The following is a 19830-nucleotide window of genomic DNA, read 5'->3' on the forward strand; positions in this document are numbered from 1 at the left end:
AAAGGATTTAAAATTATTCCAGTGAGTTGCTCTGGCCAAGTGTGCTATTCTGATTAAATTATACAGACAGTTTGTGTTTCTTCCTACCTTTTCACAAGCTAACATTATATATAGTACTCAAACTAAAATCAAGAAAGAAAACATTAAACCTCCTGCACCTCTATCTGCTGGTTTAATCCTATCTACCCTGCCAAACTAGAAACAGTCTGATGCACTGAGAAGTATTAGACCTCAGTTTTAAGGGTTCCCACCAAGATGCATGGAAGCACTACTGTCATTCTGAGCTATCCTGAAATCAACACAAAAGGTTATCTTCCATCACCATGAATACTTTCAACCATTGATTGCCTGCCTATTCAGAAACAGCACCTATCCTGAAAACACAGCGCTGCAAAAAGCTCCAGAGATGGCAGTATGAAGAGAAAAAATCACTAGACATGTGGGTTTGCATTTATGTGTTCAACAGATTATTGCCTATCTTCTTTGGCATGTGCACATTGATAGCCCCTCACAGTATTAGTCTTTTCAAATGGATAAATGTGTTTGAAATGGATTAGCCCTCTTACTTCCCTGTGCAAGAATAATGGTACTGATATAAATGTAAATTCGCTCTTTTCTGTTACACATCACATTCAAAGCAAATGCTTGCATTACAAAGGATATTGATTTGCTCTGAAGGTGTGAAGAGGTTCAGTAGCACAAAATTCTAATCAACACTTGCTGCCATCTTCTGGTTTCCTAAAAATCCACAAAAGTACTTCTCTTCAAACTCAAATACTTCTTTGGTACAAACACAAAATTAAATGCTACTAATCTACTTTCCAATTTCCTAAAAATGTTCATATCTCACAGGTCCAATTCAACAAAACATACACTAAGTTTTGACAACAGCAACAAAAAAGGAATTAGGGAAAAATACTGATAATGCATATTTTGCATAGATGAATAGATGCAACAGATGTTGCATAGATATAAGAATCATATATTTGGTAAGCTTTCAGTAACAGATATGCTTTACTACATAATGCCATTTATGATACACATGTATAGTCTTTCTAATGTATGATATATACTGGTAATTTAAATTTGTATAAAAATTAGATTTAGCAGCAAAAACACCAAAACAAAGTAAAACACATTTTGTATTTAAGCCCTTTTGACATGCAGAGCACAACTTCTGGACACTGAAGGTCAACCTTAATGCAATACTAGGAGAAGTGGAAGGGGAAATCTGAAGAATTCTAAAGCAGCTTCCAAGGCCCAAATCAACTAGAACTGAGCAGGGGCATGAAATGGGAGACGAGGCCCTAAATTCTAAACTGATAAGGCCCTAAATTGAGGTTCAAAACATCAGAAGATATGGGAGTACAAAACAATGACACAAGGGCTTGCCAACTAATTATAAATGAACTACACCTGCAAATAGACTAGGACCTTTATTTCTAGGAAAATAGATTAATTAATGTGCATATATGAGTTAGTGATCTGGTAATCCAAAATGCATACATGATAACAAAGCACAATTTATGAGCATATAATTTTCTTTAGCATGGTGACCACTTCAAGCCTACGCTGTTCAGTTCAAAGATAACATTTTCAATAAATCACTTTTTTGGGATAGGAGTGTCCTGTTGGATGGTTACAGGCAGGACAGAAGAGGCTGGGAGGTGATATTCTATGTAATGACAATAATAGAATCTATGAAGCTTACAGTTGGCAATGGCACAGACGAGAGACACCAAGTAAGAATCAAGGGATTAACAAATAATGTGGATATCATCATGGGCGTCTGCTACAGACTTCCCAGACAGGACGATAATGCACACAAATTATTCTTTGAGGAACTAAAGGACACTTTGAAGTCAACTGCCCTTGTCCTTATGATGGACCTCAAATTACCAGAAATCAACTGGGAGCATCACACATATGGTACAATCCAGGACAGAAGATTAATAAAAAACCTATGTGACAACTTTATGAAAGAGTTTCTAAGCCAGCTGACCCAGAATCAGAGAATCACAGAATTGTAGAATACGCTGGATTGGAAGGCACCCATCAGGACCATCAAGACCAACTCCTGGCCCTGTGCACGACACCCCAAGAATCACACCATGTGCCCAAGAGCACTGTACAAATGCTTCTCAACACAGAGAGGCTTGGTGCTGTGACCACTTCACTGGGGAGCCTGCTCCAGTGCTCAAGCACCCTCTGGGTGAAGAACCTTTCCCTGATATCCAACCTAAACCCCCCCAACTCAGCTTCATGCCATTTCCTTGAGTCCTGCTATTAGTCACAGAAGGAAGAGATCAATGTCTGCCCCTCCTCTTCCCCTCACAGGGAAGTTGCAGGTTACAATGAGGTATGTCCTCAGTCTCCTCCAGGCTGAACAGACCAAATGACCTCAGCCACTCCTCATACTGGCTTCCCCTCAAGGTCCTTCACCATCTTTGTGATCCTTCTTTGGATGCCCTCTAATAGTTTAATGTTTTTCTTATATTGCAGTGCCCAAAACTTCCCGAAGCACTCAAGGTGAGGCTGCCCCAGCTCAGAGCAGAGCAGGACAATCCCCTCCCTTGCCCAGCTATGATGCTGTGCCTGATGGTCCCCAGGACAGGGTTGGTCCTGGCTTCCAGGGCACTGCTGACTCGTGTCCAACTTTCTTTCAAACAGGACTCCCTGGTGCCTTACTGCAGGGCTGCTGTTTCATTCCCCAGTCTGTCTGTACATCCAGGGTTGTGCCATCCCAGGTGCAGAATCTTGCCCTTTCCCTTGTTGAACTTCATATGGCTGATGATTGCCCAGCCCATTCATTTGTCAAGGTCTCTCTGCACGGCCATTGGAGTACAAGAGCCCATACAAACATTTTCTATGAAAAAGCTCATACGGAGGAACTACAGGACTAAGATTTGCCATGCAGTCCAAGTATCTTCATTTAGAACCACAGAGTGAGTAACATTGCAGAAAGAGCAGGTAGCAAGGCATAGCAATGATAGCTCCAGTCCCCATGGACTAAGCAGAGATGGCTAAGCTGACACCCCATTTCAGTATGGGTACTCATAGTTCACATTCAGATGTTACTTTGAAGAACTGTTTTGCAAGGACCTGTCTTCAGGGACTCTCCAAAGACTACAATATCCATGATTTTTCAAGAGGGGACACAAATGTGGCATTAGTCCCTAGAATTTCTAGAAATTATTTTTAGTATCTACATTGTCTTACTTATCCTGTAGACAGAGATAAACATGCAAGAATGTCTTTGCAATAAGTTTTTTACCTGTGGTACCTAAGAATAAACAACATGGGAAAACCACACAGTCTTTATCTAGTTCCACACAGATGACACTCATTCAATGCTAGCTGACTGCTGTGCTGCCAAGGGTGCTTTCCAAACACCAATTCCACTGCAACTATCCAAGGCCAACTCCAAATGCAACTATCTTTGTGTTGTGAGAATTAATGTTTTCCATGTGCACCTCATTTAAAAAGGGACACAATTTTAAATTATTAATTGTAGCTCCTTTTTGAATATAAACTATCATAAAATCCATGAGCCTATCAATCCAACACTATGTGTGTTGAAAACACTGAAGTCTGTGTATAGCCACCAGATGGTGCCATCTCCATAACTTAACTCTCCCACTCCGTGTCCTTCACAGAACCAGTAAAATGAATAATTTGCTCTGAGTCCTGCAATGTTGTGAGTAAAAAACCAAATGCCGACTTCAAGATCCAGAGTCTCCATTATAGTTAGGACTTCTCACCAGCATTTGAGCTTTGCCATCTCTTTTCTACAAAATAGTCCCAGCAATGCACACTTCATGACAAAGAGTTGTATTTCTAGTTAGGTGTGCTGGTTTTGGCTGAGATAGCGCCAATTTTCTTCACAGTAGCTAGTGTAGAGTTATGTTTTGGATTTGTGCTGGAACCATTGTTGCTAACTCAGGGATGTTTACTGCCAAGCAGTGCTTACACAGTGTCAAGACCTTTTCAGCTCCTCCTAGCAGCCCAGGAGTGTGTGGGCTGGGGACACACAGAGAGCTGGGAGCGGACAGCCAGGACAGCTGAATCCAACAGACCAAAGGGATATTCCAGACCACATGCTGTTGGGGAAGAAGGAAGAAGGGGAGACTTTCAGAGTGGTATCATTTGTCTTCCCATGTCACTGTTACGTGTGATGGAGCCCTGCCTTCCTGGAGGTGGCTGAACACCTGCCTGTCCAGGGTAGTGATGAATTAATTCCTTGTTTCGCTTTGCTTGTGTGCGTGGTTTGTGCTTTACCTATTAAACTATCTCTACCTCAGCTCATGAGCTTTCTCACTTGTGATTCTCTTCTTCATCCTGCTGCAGGCCAGTGAGTGAGCAGGTCAATGGTGCTTAGTTGCCAGCTGGGATTAAACTTAGATGTTTGGTCAACTGAAACAGGTGACAAAATATTTAGCCATATGCTGGCCTTCACATCTGACACCACACACTTACCATCCCTCTTGTCACTCTTCCTATCTTCCCCCATCAAGAATGCATTTAGCAGACTAAAGAGTCTCACAGATCAAAACTAGCAGGCAGACTACTCTTTGACTACTGCTACTACCTATCTTGAGCATTACCAGGGTGCAGCTGCATTAGCACAATGATATCACCTAACTGAGGTTCTGTAGCACAACACAAGTGGGAATGCAGTGTAGAAGTGCAGGCTTCATTGAAGACCAGTGGTAGTGTCTAATTAAAACACAAATAAGATTTTCAATAATTACATTTCAAGTATGAACAGAGGCAAAGTTCCACACGTTGAGCAGGATATGCAGCATGTTGTGGGTATTTATGCACCATATTATGGGTATTTGTCTGTGTAGTACAGCAGGAATGTACACTGGGGTTGAATACATGGAGCTGCACTATAATAAAAAAAACCAAGATGATGAGGATGGCCAGTAAGTTCTATGAACTGATTTCTCAAAACTAAGGAAATAACATATCAAAAAACAAACAAAAAAAAAAACACCCCAAAAAAACTCTTTTTGTGTCAAAAAGAGGTCAGTGTCATGTAAAATATCAGGTTGGGTGCCCTGAGCAGTTCTGTCAATTGTATCTGTATCCTCTGAATAATTTTATTTACACATTCTCTTGTGCAAATTTTTCATGTCAAATACAGATTACTTCTATTTTTAGTACTCAGAGTTGCCCTATTTGGGTCCTGATGCCATTTCTACCGGAACAAGTGGCAGCACATCTGTTTACTTTGCTAATAAGGGGATCACTTAGAATGACACCCAACAGTGCTCTTCCAAAAACAGACAATAAAACAAATGCTACTGCAAAATTTTACTGTTTGGGACTTCAGAGTATGCGTGATGGAAATGCCAGGGAAGTGCCACTTTTAAGGTGAATCGCTGAAGTTGCTGCCTTCTTTTCTGTGTTTCTTTTTTTCAATTGGAACTCTTCAGAATTGCTCTTTCCCCATATTTTATCTATACTAGAAAAGCAAGGATCACGACAGAGCTCTCAAAATCCTCTGACAAATACACTAGGAATAGGTTTGATATGGGTCTAACAATTCAAAGGATGAAAGGTCTCAACATTTCAAGTGCTTTAATCATGAAGCAATTGTACTATCTGTGTTCAAACTGAGTAGTTGTTTCACTTATTCCCTTTTCACTGTCAACTCCAATTTTTTGTTCATATGATAGTACTTGGGCTTCAGTGAAACTGCATACTTAAAAAGAGTAAAAGATGCTTTGATAGGCTTCAGTAATCAAAGACCTAGAAAAGTAGTGGAGCAAGAAGTAAGGGTGGAGGCAGACTCTCTCAAATGGTATAAAACAAAGAAGGGATCCTTTATCTGTGAATTTTTTGGAGAGAATAATGGTTTTCTTTACATATAAATGTATAAAACTGTCAATCCTTTTAAACCAATTTGATGGAAAAAATCACTGCATTACTAAAAAGTGTCAAAAGTTTTTGTATGTCTGAAACCATAATCCATAGGTGTGGAATTGTACAGCAGCATGGCTGTTTTTTTAAATTAATTTTTTTGAAACACCCCCCGCCCCCCGCCAACTATATGTCTGTAAGATCTCTCCATAGTGTCTGTCTCCATTCAGATTTTTTTCCCCCTTTTGCAGGCTCTTCATTTACAACAGTTCTATATAATTCCCTCAAACAAAAACATCACTCCTTCCATCTCTTGTAAACCCTGGATATATGCCTTCTCTGAGGATAGATGAACTGCAAAATCCATTAATCCTGCTTGTGTGAGAAGATGATGGGGTAAAAGGATAATGGTATGGAAAGCACAGAGGAAAATACAGTTGCTATCCCCTGGATGGAATGTGGCCAGCATACCTGACCTCCCACACACAACACAGTCTACAGTCTCAGGGGAGCCAAAGGAAGGGTGGAGTAGGACTCCATGACCAGGCTCTGTTGACACCCTTGCAGAGGAGGGAGTAACTTGGTGGTACTTTCCAGCTGATAAGCTGCACAGCAGCTGAAAACCAAGTGAGATAAAGAAACATGTCCAGCTGTTGAATCAGCAACTGTGGTGTGTCCTTGGACTGACACATGTCCCTGTCCCAAGGTTATGTCTGGTACTATACTGAGATATCTGATGCCAAGGTACAGCCTGTTTGGTCTACTGCCATGTTAGACTACAATTTTGAACAAAGCTTGAAGATCAGGGTCTTCTCAGTGACAGTGTTAAAAAGGCTACTGGATTTGAAGTTTTTATTTTACCAAATGACTGAATGCCCTCCTTTGATCATGACAAGAAGAATATAATTGCTCTCTAATTTGTTCCTTGAACCTCAAGAACTGGTTTTAAAATTTAGCTGAAGTGTTTTATTGGTAAGAAGACCCTGGAATTTTTATTGCATAGCATGAGCAGGTAAAAAATTCTGATTCTTTCTTTGGGTTTCAAAGTATTTAAGCTGTTCACGCTCAGTACAACTGACTTACTAAGATTACTACATGTTTCAGCAGTAACTACATTGCTGCATGTGTAATTGAAGAATTGTACAACTTACACATTTCACCTTGTCTTGAGGAAAAGTTTGTGTAAGCAGAGCAAACATTCCATCATGATTCAGCTGATTCTGAAGGAGATTCAAAACCAGGTGACTCTGAAAGATTTAGGAAGTAGGCACCTCTGTGGTGTGTGGTTTTGGTGTAGTTATTTTCTCCAAGAAATAGCTCAAACATTTTGAAAGCTCTGTAGGATTAGTCTTTTGGGTTTTCAAGGACACAGTAAGGAGGTTCACAATTCCTCCTGCTGTACTCACTACACTTCACGCTTCTTTGAACTAAAATCATTTTGAAAGCACTATCTGCAACATGGAAGAAATGAGGATAAGAACACCCATATTTATGAACATGAAAATGCACAGAATCATGGCAGTATGCCTAAAGTTATGTAACCTCATTAGATCTGGAAATTAGAATTTTTTGAGGAGAGTAAAACCAAGGAGAAACATCTTGTTACACTGGATTCTTCTATTTGGTGTTTTTTTTTTTTTTGTTTTTTTTTTTTGTTTTTTTTTTTTTTTTTTTTTTTGTTTTTTTTTTTTTAGGAAATCTACTTTCCTGAATTCTAATCTGTGGCTGAGAAGGGTGCTTGTGACTGTCCTGAAGCAAGTACAACACTTACCTTGAAGATGACATGCCATCCTGGCAGACCTGTGAGGTTCTGAGCCTCTTCATAGAAGTCTTAGCAGCCTTCACACAGAGGGCAGCAGAAAGCTGACATGGAATCCCTCACTGTCTCAGAGAAGTCTGTGGCCTCCAGGCTCACTTGCAGAAATTCTATGAGCAAGGAACCCAGAAACTTGGTTGCTAACATCTAGCCACATGTTAAACAGCTTTGTTACAGATGTGTCATCACGTACTTCAGAAGCTTTGGTTAGAAAAATGGGAAAAGCAGAGTGACTACTAATTGATTTCAATGGAGACTGCAGGAACAGTACTCTTGTACAGGACAAGAGCTCAAGTGGAAAAGCTACTGTCCAGGTGCCTCTGATTGTCATGTTGGCTCTGATTGTGTCGTGTATGTAGACAGAGTTGCCAAATTTTGTGGAAATGCCAGGGAGAAACTTTGGTTCATGTGACTGGATGGATGCCCCACAGATGGTCCACTATTTGATGCACTCTGTTCCTTACTTCTCAGATACTGCTCCAGCCCGGGCTTGAAATTTCACTTGTGCCAATGCTAGTGAGCTGTGGGACATGAAGAGGAATGAAGGGGAAAAAGATGGAAGCCTGTGTCTTGATGAGTCTGCAAATATTATGGATTTCTAAGTAGGTAAGAGTCAGTAGTAGGAAACACAAGCTTGTCTGTGGTCACCTACCCTAGGCCTAGCAGTTCATCAGAGGTAAGCAGTTTTTCTCAGGCTGAGAGCTTCAAGCCTGCTGTGGAAGACTTACTCACACTATATGAATTCAAAAAATCCATCATATAATGGAATTTTCTTTGAAATAACAAAATAAAAATTGTATCACTGTGATCAGAAGGAATCATACTTGACCTTGGACACTCCTACTCCCCTGACTTCAGAAAATCTTCTCCACAATATTTCAACGAGACAAAGAAATTTTACCCACGCCCTAAGGAGCTGTAGACTTACAAAGTAAAGTTACTTTGAAAAACTGACTGGAAGAAGATAATCCTGAAGACATAGTGCCAAAGCCCAATTTTAGAAAAGTAAATGGACAGGAGTGGACTTAAGGCCTAGCTTTTCTACAACAGGAAATATATATATATATATAATATATATATGATTTGAGTCACAAAATATAGCCTTGTGTTCACACTTTTCTCTAGAGATAGCTTACAAGAAATATGCCTGGTTTTGTGTAAGAAATTTATAGAAAGCCAGCTAGAGATTCTGTAGAGATTCTCATGTATGTGTATTAGTGCATGGACACAGTTACATTTGGCATGCACAAGCTGCTGATCACATTCTGCTCCAATTAGTTTATTAGTCCAATTAATGTCTTTCTAATGTAGTTGTGGGTTGTGTTTTTTGTTGTGTGTGTGTGGGGGGGGGGGTTTGTGGTGATTTTTTTTTGTATTACTGCCGTTTTCAATAGAAAAAGATGCTAAACCCAAGAACTGGAAATGCTGATTGTGATTTTTCTGAACAATACAAAGTAACTTCAGAGGAACCCAAGCCTCAATAAGACGGTGCATTTTATATCTTCTGTTATCATTCTTCAGTATCACTCTTCCCCCTTCCTTGTGTTAATAAAGAACAACATAATCCCTGATAAAAATGTATTTCTTTATGTCAAGATACTTATTTCCAAATTATTTTATTCTGAATATTGGGTGGATATGCAAGGCATTGCTGGTGTGGCAGGTTGTGGTAAGCAGGCTTATAAACCCCATAGTGAAAGAAAAGGTCAGAAGTGCTAGGCAGTATTCTTTTATTTCTGTAAAAAGGAACGAAAACATGTATAACACCTGGCAGCTTTCACATTCCTTTTCTCCCAATGGTTTAATTTTTTATACTGAGTACAAGGGTTCAGCAACACGGACAGAAGGTGAGGTGTGTAGCAAGTCCAGCAGCTCACTTCAGTGACGCCACCTCCTGTGAAGGGCCTTGGTCCTAGCAGTGAAAGTCTCGGCATCAGGAGTGCCACTGTCAGGGAGCCTTGTAAATGGTCAAACCGGGAGGTTTCCTTAAAAAACCTTGTGACTGCAGGGGTCCTCAGCACAGTACTCAGGGCAAACATGGCCCAGTTATTTCCATTGCAATCCAGCTTACACCCTAGCCAGAAAACACCCTGGCAGTCAAGCTCTTTGGAGAGATAAATTCAATTCAGTTTGTTTTAGTCATTATGCCAGTAATAGCTCAGCCATTTTTGAACATCTCAAGACATGCAGTAATTTCTATATTTGCCTAGCCTGGCGAAGAGAAAAATACTCAACTGTTATGGCTATGCCACATTTAAATCCCTTGGACAAACTAATGGGTTCAGTGGACGGCAAAAAGATGACTAAGGGATGGGAGTACGGGCTGAGGGAGCCGGGCCTGCTCAGCCTCGAGAGGGGCTGCCTGAGGGCAGACCTCACCAGCGCCCGCAGCGTCCGAAGGAAGGGCGGACCCAGACTCTGCCCGGCGCTGCCGAGCGATAGCACAAGTCAAAGGGCAGGAACGGACGTACAGGAAGCTCCACCTACACATGAGGAATAACTTCTTTGCTGTGCAGTGACCGAGCACTGGAACAGGTTCCCCAGAGAGGCTGTTGAGCTCTCCCTAACTGCGATGTTATAGAACCTGGTCGCAATCCCGTGCCATTTGCTCTGGGATGGCCCTGTTTGAGCAGGGAGGCTGGACCCTGTGGTCCCTTCCAACCTGACCCATTCTGTGGTAACTCGTACCTTTAGGAGCGGCCAGCGAGCGCGCCTGCGGAGCGACTCCGGCAGGGAAAGGCCCGAGGCCGGCGGAGCTGCGCAGCCCCCACCGGCTGCCGTAGCCCCGGCCAAGCCCCGCCCCTTCTCGCCGCGCCCGCAGCGGGTGGGGCGGGGCACCGCTGCACCGCCCCTCGAGCGGCGGGGCGGGGCGGGGCGGGGCGGAGCGGCGGGGAGCGGCCGGGCCGGGGCGGCGGCGCTGCGGCCGGGCGGCGGCGGCCGGCGGGCAGGATGGTGTTTGAGTCCCTGGTCGTGGACGTCCTGAACCGTTTCCTTGGCGACTACGTGGTGAACCTGGACAGCTCCCAGCTGAAGCTGGGCATCTGGGGAGGTACGGGCCTGGCGCGCCGCGGGGAGCCGCCCGCCTGCCCTCATGCCGCCGCGTGCGTTCCTGCCCGGCCGGGCTCGCCCTGCCGCCCGCACAAGGGAGGAGGCCGGGGCGGTGGCCCCTGGGCCGCCGGCCCACCCGACAGCTCTGCCGCCTCTCCACCTGCCCGGCCGCTTAAAAATAGCCGCGGGGGCGGTCGGGCTGGGGAGGTGGTGTCCGCGGAGCAGCCGGCTGCGGCAGCGGGGGGCGGCGGCGGAGCGGGAGGAGCTGCAGAACGGGGGCAAGGGAAACGAGCGAAGTGCTGGAGGCGCGTGAACGGCCGCTTGTTTTGTTTTTCCATATGGAGCCCTCCGTGCTGTCTTCTGAATGGGGACGGACCTTGGCTGGTGGTGGTGTCTCTGGTGCTGGCGGAAAGTTTGGGAATTGGTAGGCGGGCAGGCAGCTTGAAGGCGGGAGCCTGACCTGATTCTGGGAATGCGAAACTGAACTGGTTTGCGGGCGTTTTCCACGCCCGGAAATAAACCGTGCATAAACGCCCAGGGTTTTGACGGCGTTTCAGTGCTTGTGGGGGCCTCTCCGCGAACGGCACTGACATCCCGTTCGTTCTTGGCGCTGCCATCTGTACGTCTGGAATACTTGTTATTTTTAGCCTTAAAGAACCAGGAGTAGATACTGCCTTAGGTGTTTGCCAAGGCGGTGCCTAGATGTACTAAGCGAGGTACGCAGTGGTCTGTAGAATTAAATGAACATGCCAGTTCTGAAGGCAGTGAAGTGTTCTGTTTGAATGTGCACGCCTGAGGTCCGCTTTAAGGTACCTGCGGGAAAACAGCACCAAAGGTCTGTCAGACACAGACCATGAGCGGCTGCCTGTGCAGTGATCAGTGCTGGCTCAGTTTTGAATGTGCATCCCACGTGTCTGCAGCATCAGCAAAAGCAAACACAGACGTTCGGGGTTTTTTTACAGGTGCATTCATAGGTGTGAAGCATGGTGTGAAGCATGCTGCTTCACAGGTGTGAAGCATCCTCGAGGTATTTGACTACCTGCAGTTTCATTCCTAGGCACTTACATACAGTAACCGGATTTTGTAAGCTTCTTCTGGAGCTTTTTGCATCATGGACATTTTTGTTTTCATGCTTGTTTTCTGAAATGGCGTCCTTATTTAGTTTCGTCTCTGCAGTTGTTTTCCTTCAGTTAGTCAAGGCGTTCATAGCATCTTTGTAAAGTTCAGTCTCTACAAGGAGTCTTAACACAGCAACAGCACGTGTAACTTCTGGAGACAATGTGTTAGTCCTTAGTCGGTAGCAGTAAGGCTTAATATTGCATATCTTACTGATTAGGTGAGCCTTATTTGACTAATTGCACCTTTCAGCAGAACTGTGTCAAGCTCATTGCTTGATTTGCGTACTGAAGTTACTGTACATAGTTCCTTCTTTCTGTTCAATGAAGACAGAATATTTAATGAAAAATATGGAAAATTGTAAATGTTTTGGGCAATGCTTGTACATTGCAAAAAAAAAAAAGTAAAAGCTTATTTTTCTCAGCTCTCTAGGTTGCTGATGGTTAGTCATAGCAGCTTATATCTCTGTGAAGCATCTATTAACAGATTAGGTGCACATTGTTTCAATTTAAAAAAACTAAAAAAAACTGCCAAACCAAACAATCCAACCCAAACAAAAAGTGAAAAAAACCCCTCAGTTTTACTTTGAAGTTTTGATATTCAGCTGTCATATTTTTCCATGTCCATGTGGAACTCAATTTTCCTTTTTATTATTTAATTTTCAAGAAGGCCTCATATTTTTGACAGTTTAGTATATTTTTATTTAAACTAAATTTCTCACTTCTCCTGTGCTCATGTATTAGAATAATTTTTTTTTTTCTCTACATAGCCTGTTAACTTGTTTATAGTGTATACTGATATATAGAGCTATATCTTAGAGCTCTTGCTCTAAGAGTCTCAGAACTGCGGTGTTGTGTTGGTGAGGCATCACTTGTAGAGTTTTATTTTTTTCCTGGTCTACCACATGATGCTTTTTTTTCACTTAAATTGTGTTTAATGGTCTGTACATCTGCAGTATTTCTTTTATTTCAAATATCTCAAAGGACCTAGAAATTGCATTCTGCTATGTAAAAGGCAGGTACTACTATTAGTAGTACCAGCAGTAGAAAAAGCAGAAAACGTTTATATGGAGTGCATCATTGTTTAGCAGATCCCTACACTCAAATATACCTAAAGTCTATGGATAATTTTTTTAGCTTGCTAATTATTAAAATTTTGTCATTAAGATATTTTTAAAACATGTACTATTTTTTCCTTCATATTTTGTGTAAATTTAATAGCTTCTCATGCTTGTCTGTGTGCTCTGAAAGCATTTCCATTACAGCTATGCGTTTTCCTAGTGTTTGTCTTTGTGCATCTCGATAAGATTGCTAAATTTTACATAATTCATGTACTATTGAAGTTAAATTGTCCTAAATCCATCACATTAAAAGGAAAAAAAAAGGAAAGTTGTTTGGATTTTTTTTTTCGCCTGTAACAAGTCACCACTGCTTTTTGGATTCTAGAGCATTGCACGAGTGATATAAATATATATACATAGTCTTAAATTTTGAAAGGCATGTATTTTTTTGCCTCTGAATGATTAAAAACCAGAGTTTGTATTAAAAACCAGGGTTTATATTAAAAGGCTGTAGGAAGCAAATCGTGGCCTAGTTTTTTATATTAAGGCTAGTAACCTGTTCATAGACTGAATCTATGTATAAAACCTAATTTTACATAGTTTCAGCCTCTGTAAATTCGGAGCTTTATTAATGATTTCTTAATGATCATGCTTAATATTAACCTTGGTTTTGATGAATGAGAGAATTCATCATGCACTATTAAAGCTGTTCCGTATTCAATCTGTGTAGTAAATTTGTTTGATGACACTGCTCCAGAAAATACATGAACACATTAATAATTACGGTAATGATTTTATTTTTTTTCTTGTTAAAAAACCCTCAGGTTGAAGGGTAAAAATATAGACTATCTCCATATTGAAAAAAGATGTGATATCTGAAAACACTAATGGCTGAGAATGTTGCAAGAACTGAATGACCTGAAATATAAAAGGCTGTGCAGAAAGTTTAAGGTAGCTCAGCCTACACAGGTGTAAAAGGTAATTTGTATGTGTAGAGCCAATACTGGAAAAGCCAAGCCTCAGAAAAAAAGTGTAAAGGGAGAAAATCGTATGCATAAGGAACTCTGTTAATATGAAGCAAAGTAAAAGACTACTGTGTTAGACAGCCATCAGAGAAAGCTATTGGATGGCTTATACTGGGAAGGACAGTGTTTTTGAACCTCTTGTTCACTAAGAAAGATAGTTTCATTGAACTGTGTTAACAAGTGTGCAAGTACTTGGCTTAGATAAACAGGTTAGATAAGTATTTTAGATATTTTTGAATTTAAATATTTTATTTATTTAGATATTTTTGAATGCTCTAAGCCTGGTCAAGTTAAAATACTTGAAAAGATGCTTGCAGCAATGTGAAATGTATGCAGTTATCTTTGACAAGAAGTGAAATGCTAGTGATATTTCCAGTTATGAGAGACCAGACAATTGTTTTATTACAGTTCATGATACTATTATTTTCTTTTGGCTCTGTCTAAATTTTTCAGTGTTTTGATTAGACCCTCTGTACTTCCCTTTAAAAAGCTTAAATCTTGATTGACTTGACAAACTTGCTTATTAGGTAATGTCTCAAGCATGTTTTACTTAACACAACTTATTATTTGAGTAGCTGCTGTCTCTTTTTGGGGTAGCTGTGTTAGTAAGATGATATAGGCAGATAATTGGCATGTTTGTGAGCACACAAACACTTTTTTTTTTTGGCTACAACTGTTGATATAGTGAAAGACCACTACTTTTGTTTACTTTGCCTTGTCTAGGTATAGCAGGTGCAACTTCCTCCCTTCCCCTTACATAGTAGTAATTTGAATTCACTTCAGGGATACATAATGTCTAGTAGTTTTTACTGTCTTTCACATCCATTTTACAGTAGATGTCAATAGATGTGGTATTTGGCAGACACTGATCCTCAAAGGCTTGCAGCTTGTCTCTAGAGGGTATGCTTAAACAGAAATAATTAACAGCACAAACACAAGTGGGAAATGACTAGCAAAAGCAGCTGTTTGTGTTAAGTGATCAGAGGTGTTCACAAGCTGATAATGCTGTTGGAAAAAAAGCAGAAATTTTGTTAAAATATTTGAACAGGAGTGTTGGATACTGATCCAGATATTAGCTAAGGTATTTGCATTTTCTGATCTTTCATCTCTCTCATGTCTGCTTTCCTTCCTCTGCCCTTTTATTTACAAGACAGCAGAGAGTGATTAATTAGGTAAAATATACAGGATTTTTATGTAGATTAATTTTCTTCCCCGCTTTATCTTTTGTTTACAACCATAGCAAAATTTTTGTTAGGCCTCTTTGGTGAAATAGTTTCCTTGGTGGTAGATGTTAGTTCATGCATTTAAATTAATGAAGTTATTTTGAGTATCTAGAATTGAAATGATAAAGCTATTTTTCTAGAAGTTTGACAGTTGTTTTATTTTGTTGAATTAGTCACATTGTCCAGAACTCAGTAAATCTAAAAATTTGCTTTATATTGTAGCCTAAATAAATTCTAGACTTTGCTATAGATATTTGTAACTGTTCTGGCTTTTATTATTGTTTTGGTTGGTAGCCTGCATGTTTAACCCTAGGTATTTATACAACTCCAACTACTTGTACATACAGTTTCTAAGGTTGCTTAGTTGGGTAATTTTTAATCATGCATTGGATGCATTTCTGACATCAAAACATTTGGTTGCTCCCAAGAGAGGGACACTAGCCCTGCCAAAAAAACCACAACCAACCATCAGCAAAATTGACAGTCAAATATTGACGTGTTTTCTGATTTTTGCAATTAAATCTACTGTCAGTAATTCAAGGCTAATTCACTAACTGTTTTACATCCTGTAACTAGGGTTTATTCCCTGGTTTTCCTGCTTCTGTTTGTGGGGGCTTTTGGTTTTTTTGCCTCCAATCCCCAACAGAATGGTCAGGATTCAATGTAGTTGCACTTAGATCTACATTTCATTGCAAGGAAAATGGCTACATGTGGTAGAGATTAAATTTTGGTAATGAAGGAGAATATTGGCATGGTCAATAACTACATTTCAAATTCTGAGCATCAGAGTTCTTGCAAGCTTTGGAAGTGTGGTGGCTTTGGAAATATTTCCTGTTTACTGTAGTAGTGTTTAGTTAGTGTTTTGGGCTCTCTCTCAAATATAGGAAAAAGAAAGGTTACATCAATACACAAAACCTAGTGGCTCTTTAATAGACTTTTGTATGCTTTGATGGTCCATTCGCTGTGATCAGACCATAACAAGGTTTTTGTAAGTGAACTGTTATATTTTAGTGAATGTTTCAGTAATTTTATACCAAAATTTAGATGCCTGGGATTCTACTAAAGGTGTATTTCTTCTAGTGATTCTTAACTAAAACATCAAACTTTTTGATTATAAAATCATAAGTGATTTTTAAAAATTGTAAAATCATAAGCAAAAACAGTGAAGAATTATGTCCCTCACTTCCAAATCCCAGCATTTAATGTGGAAATTTCAGAAGCTTCCTGTTTGGAATATTCTTGATTCTCTGTTTATTTTCTGGTGTTATAATGCGCTCAAATAAAATGAGAAATAGCTCTAGAAATAGAAATCACAAAACATTGTTTGTAAATCTTTACGATAATCCTTACTCACTTTGCAGTACTTTGTTTTGGAAGTATCCGGGCTGCCAAATTATTGTAGCTTGACTTACTGTGCCTCTGTGGAACTGTGGCATGTGTCAGGCTCTTGATAAATGAGAGGGAACGTTTACATAGCCATTAGTGAAAGTGAAGAAACTCAACCCAGTTAAACTGCTTCATGTGTCACGTAGTCTTACAGTTTCCTTATGAATGTTTTTAACATGACTCAACTGACCTGAAGAAGTTGCACCTCATGCCCGGTAACTTGGTTACAAACCTGAACCTTTGCTCGGGATACCATTAGAATTAATTGCTATTAATACAATTAAACCTAGTGATATCTTCTTGAAGAAGTGAACTGGGTTTTTTTAGTGTTAAAATGGTTTCTGCAAAGAAGGCTTTATCAGGGAGTGAGTTTAGAACAGAATTGAACCAGTGGTGTATAAAACTATCACCTTGTTATTGACTACTAGACTAGAGTCCTAGTTACAGTCTGCTTTTGGAAAAGCTCTCTTTGCTTTTTTTGTTTTTCCCTTTTCTGTTGTTCCTGGCAATGTGTGTGTATTTTAAGGCTTAACAGCAGCAGCATCAGCTGTCAAAAAACATCCTTCTGCATGTAGTATTTCTCTAGAGAGACTGATATTAGCATGTCAGATGTATATACTTTTACTGGAAAATTACTGTAATTTGCTGCAATGAATAAACTAAAATATTAAAAACTTCATAGTATTTTGTGAGTGCTATGAGATAAAATTGATTAGTTTACCTGATCAGCTCTTCCATATCAGTTCAACAACTTGAGCCACCTCTTCTAGTGTGTACACTTTTGAGATTTGGGTCCAATTTCCCAAGACTTGTGGTACTTTGAACAGTTGTTGATTGCCATTAGCACTGTATAACTGCAAGAATATTCTTGCCATTGGACTCCCATTTCCCCATACCTTTTGTTATTTCTGACATGCATCCTGAAAGAAAAGCATTTTGTGTAAGTTCAATCTTCATTTGCAACCTTGAGTTGTATTGCTTTCCAGGCCTGTAATCTGCTTCTGGTTTCTGGAATCTCATTTATGTCCCTGCTCAGCTGTATCAGATGTCTATTCCATGTGCATGTGTTAATGCTATACAAGTAGTTTGAAAGTAACTGTCACAGAAGCTCCATTCTTCTTGTAGATTTTGCAGAAGGCATTGCATTGGACTGTGTGCATGTTTAAGTTACGAGTTTTCTGGTCCCAGTATTCCTCTTGTTATGGCAAGTGTTTGATGTGAAGTATATTGTAAAACTGATCTTGCAATTTAGATTTTCTTTGTTCACATTATACTGAATTTCTGTCCTTAAAAATTAGATTACTGAAATACTTCCTGTGAATTTTTGTAGGCCTATAAATAAAACTGGCAAGAAAAAGATCTTTTGAGGGCTAAAATTCCACTCACATTTACTGTTGGTAGATTTCTACAAGGATAGGAAACAGATGGTTGAGAAAAAGAAGCTAACTTTTGATTTCAAGATGAGTTCTTACGAAATTGAGACAGGGTTTGCCAGCGTCTTCACTTTGAGTAATTTTAGGTTATTTTCATGCACATGCACGCTCCGTGAGACAATTTCAGATATTATTTTGTGGAATTATTAGTCATCTTTCATGGTCTTAATCTTCTTTCATGGATATTTGACATGTAGGCACCCATGGTCAAAAAGGAACAACAAAAGTCAGTGTGTCTGTAAAAACTTTAAAAGTTTTGTTAATAAATTATACACACAGTGTGGAAATTGGTGTAAATTAGTCCCTTACAGTATAAATACATGATGCTAAGTCTTGGATAAGGAATAGGTGAAAGAGAGAAGAGAGAGACACATAGAGATTAAAGTGCAGTACAGAGAAAAAAAGGAAGGAACATTGGCAGTCCTGACTCCAGCGTCAGTGCAGCTGATGGAGTGTCTAGGGCCCTGGGGCACATGTGTGTGCAGGTTTGATTCTGGGTACCTTTATACAGTTAAGATTTCTGTGCCATGGAGATAATTTGCTTGTTTACTGTGCAAATGAGCTGTCTTCTGCAGTTTGTTCTTCTAGACCTTTCTGGGAGTGTGTCAGAGGTCTTTGTGGGTCTCTGGAGGTCTTGATCCCTTCATACTGGATGGACCTTAGGTTGACAGTCTATGCCTACTTCTTGACTTCATTCCTTTGTTCTGGCTCCTGAAATAGAGCATAAGCATAGACCTTTGTCTAAGAAGAGTTCTGGCTTACGTCTGTATGGCCACCTTCTCCTGCCACGTCCCATTCTTTCTCATGGCATGTTCTTACCAACTAATCTTGGTTGACTCCACTGCTGTCCTCCATTGGTGTTTAAAACATACATTAGGCCCCTTATCTTCTAGGCTTCTGTAACGCACTGATTCAGACTATGGAACTTGCAGTGTGTACCACTTTGCTTATTCCAGTTTTTCTTGTTGGCTTCTTTTTTTTTAGGAGCTGTAGCACTGAAAAATCTGGAAATAAAAGAAAATGCACTGGTAAGCTAGTGAAAACAACAATAATACTTGCAAAAATGATTCCTGAGCTATGTTTTATGTGTTTAATGCGCTTCATGAGTTTAACGTGCATTTTTTATTCTTATTTTAGGACACAATTTTTTTCAAGTGGAAGCTTACTGACTTGCTTTCTCTGCACCTATATAGATTATCTGATTAATTTGAGATTAAATTTGAAGGGCAAAATGTATACATTTTTTTCCCCCTAAGAGAACACTCGGCAATTGCTAAAAGAATGTGCTTAGGTCAAGAGCAATACTGAAAGACCTTTTTTTTGCTATAGCCCATGAAGCTAGAACTTTGGTTTTGGGAATGTATTCAGCCTAACATAGCATAACAGTCTAAATTGGTAACCAAATGCTTGCTTGTCCATTATACTGATTTTTTTTTTTTCCCCGTGGTTGACAGGTAAGTTTGTTGAGGTTATCATGATACCTTTTCCTGCATTGGAACATTTCACATGTTGCTGAATTGAGCTTAAATTTTCTAAACCTCTTTCTTTCAGAGTCAGTTGGATGTGCCATTTAAAGTTAAAGCAGGACATATTGGTAAGTTGCATTTTATCTTGTACACATGCAGGGGTTTCTAAAAGTACTGCCTTTCCTTGCAAGTGACTTTAGGCATCCTAAGTAAGTAGTTTCATGTGTTCAGTGATTTGTATACTTTTTGCACTCTGAAGTTGTCTCATCTGAAAAGAAACTTTGAGGAAGCTCCTTTCAATAAAGTATACTGGAGTCTTGTTTAATCACCTCAATATTAGTGAGAAAATAGCCCATCACAGCAAAGATGAGCAATTGGGCAGGACTGGA

The 19830-nt window shown here is 40.2% G+C and overlaps 1 protein-coding gene and 1 long non-coding RNA gene across 7 annotated transcripts in view; one reads left to right on the top strand and one right to left on the bottom strand.

Moving 5' to 3' along the window:
- Nucleotides 1-10436, bottom strand: part of LOC135290130 (uncharacterized) — a 59523-nt gene extending 49087 nt beyond the window's left edge. For both annotated transcript variants that reach the window (XR_010352838.1, XR_010352837.1), the window contains exons 1-2: nt 10373-10436; nt 7640-7794 (exon numbers count right to left, since the gene is read on the bottom strand). This is a non-coding gene — a long non-coding RNA (uncharacterized LOC135290130). The remainder of the gene's footprint in view (nt 1-7639; nt 7795-10372) is intronic.
- Nucleotides 10437-10576: 140 nt separating this feature from the next.
- Nucleotides 10577-19830, top strand: part of VPS13A (vacuolar protein sorting 13 homolog A) — a 103686-nt gene continuing 94432 nt past the window's right edge. For all 5 annotated transcript variants that reach the window (XM_064405060.1, XM_064405058.1, XM_064405059.1 and 2 more), the window contains exons 1-3: nt 10577-10733; nt 18960-19003; nt 19527-19569. In XM_064405060.1, coding sequence (XP_064261130.1) covers nt 10634-10733; nt 18960-19003; nt 19527-19569 — 187 coding nt within the window. In that variant the 5' untranslated portion in view covers nt 10577-10633. The remainder of the gene's footprint in view (nt 10734-18959; nt 19004-19526; nt 19570-19830) is intronic.

This window comes from Passer domesticus, chromosome Z, assembly GCF_036417665.1.
Source record: "Passer domesticus isolate bPasDom1 chromosome Z, bPasDom1.hap1, whole genome shotgun sequence".
Classification (NCBI taxonomy): Eukaryota; Metazoa; Chordata; class Aves; order Passeriformes; family Passeridae; genus Passer; species Passer domesticus.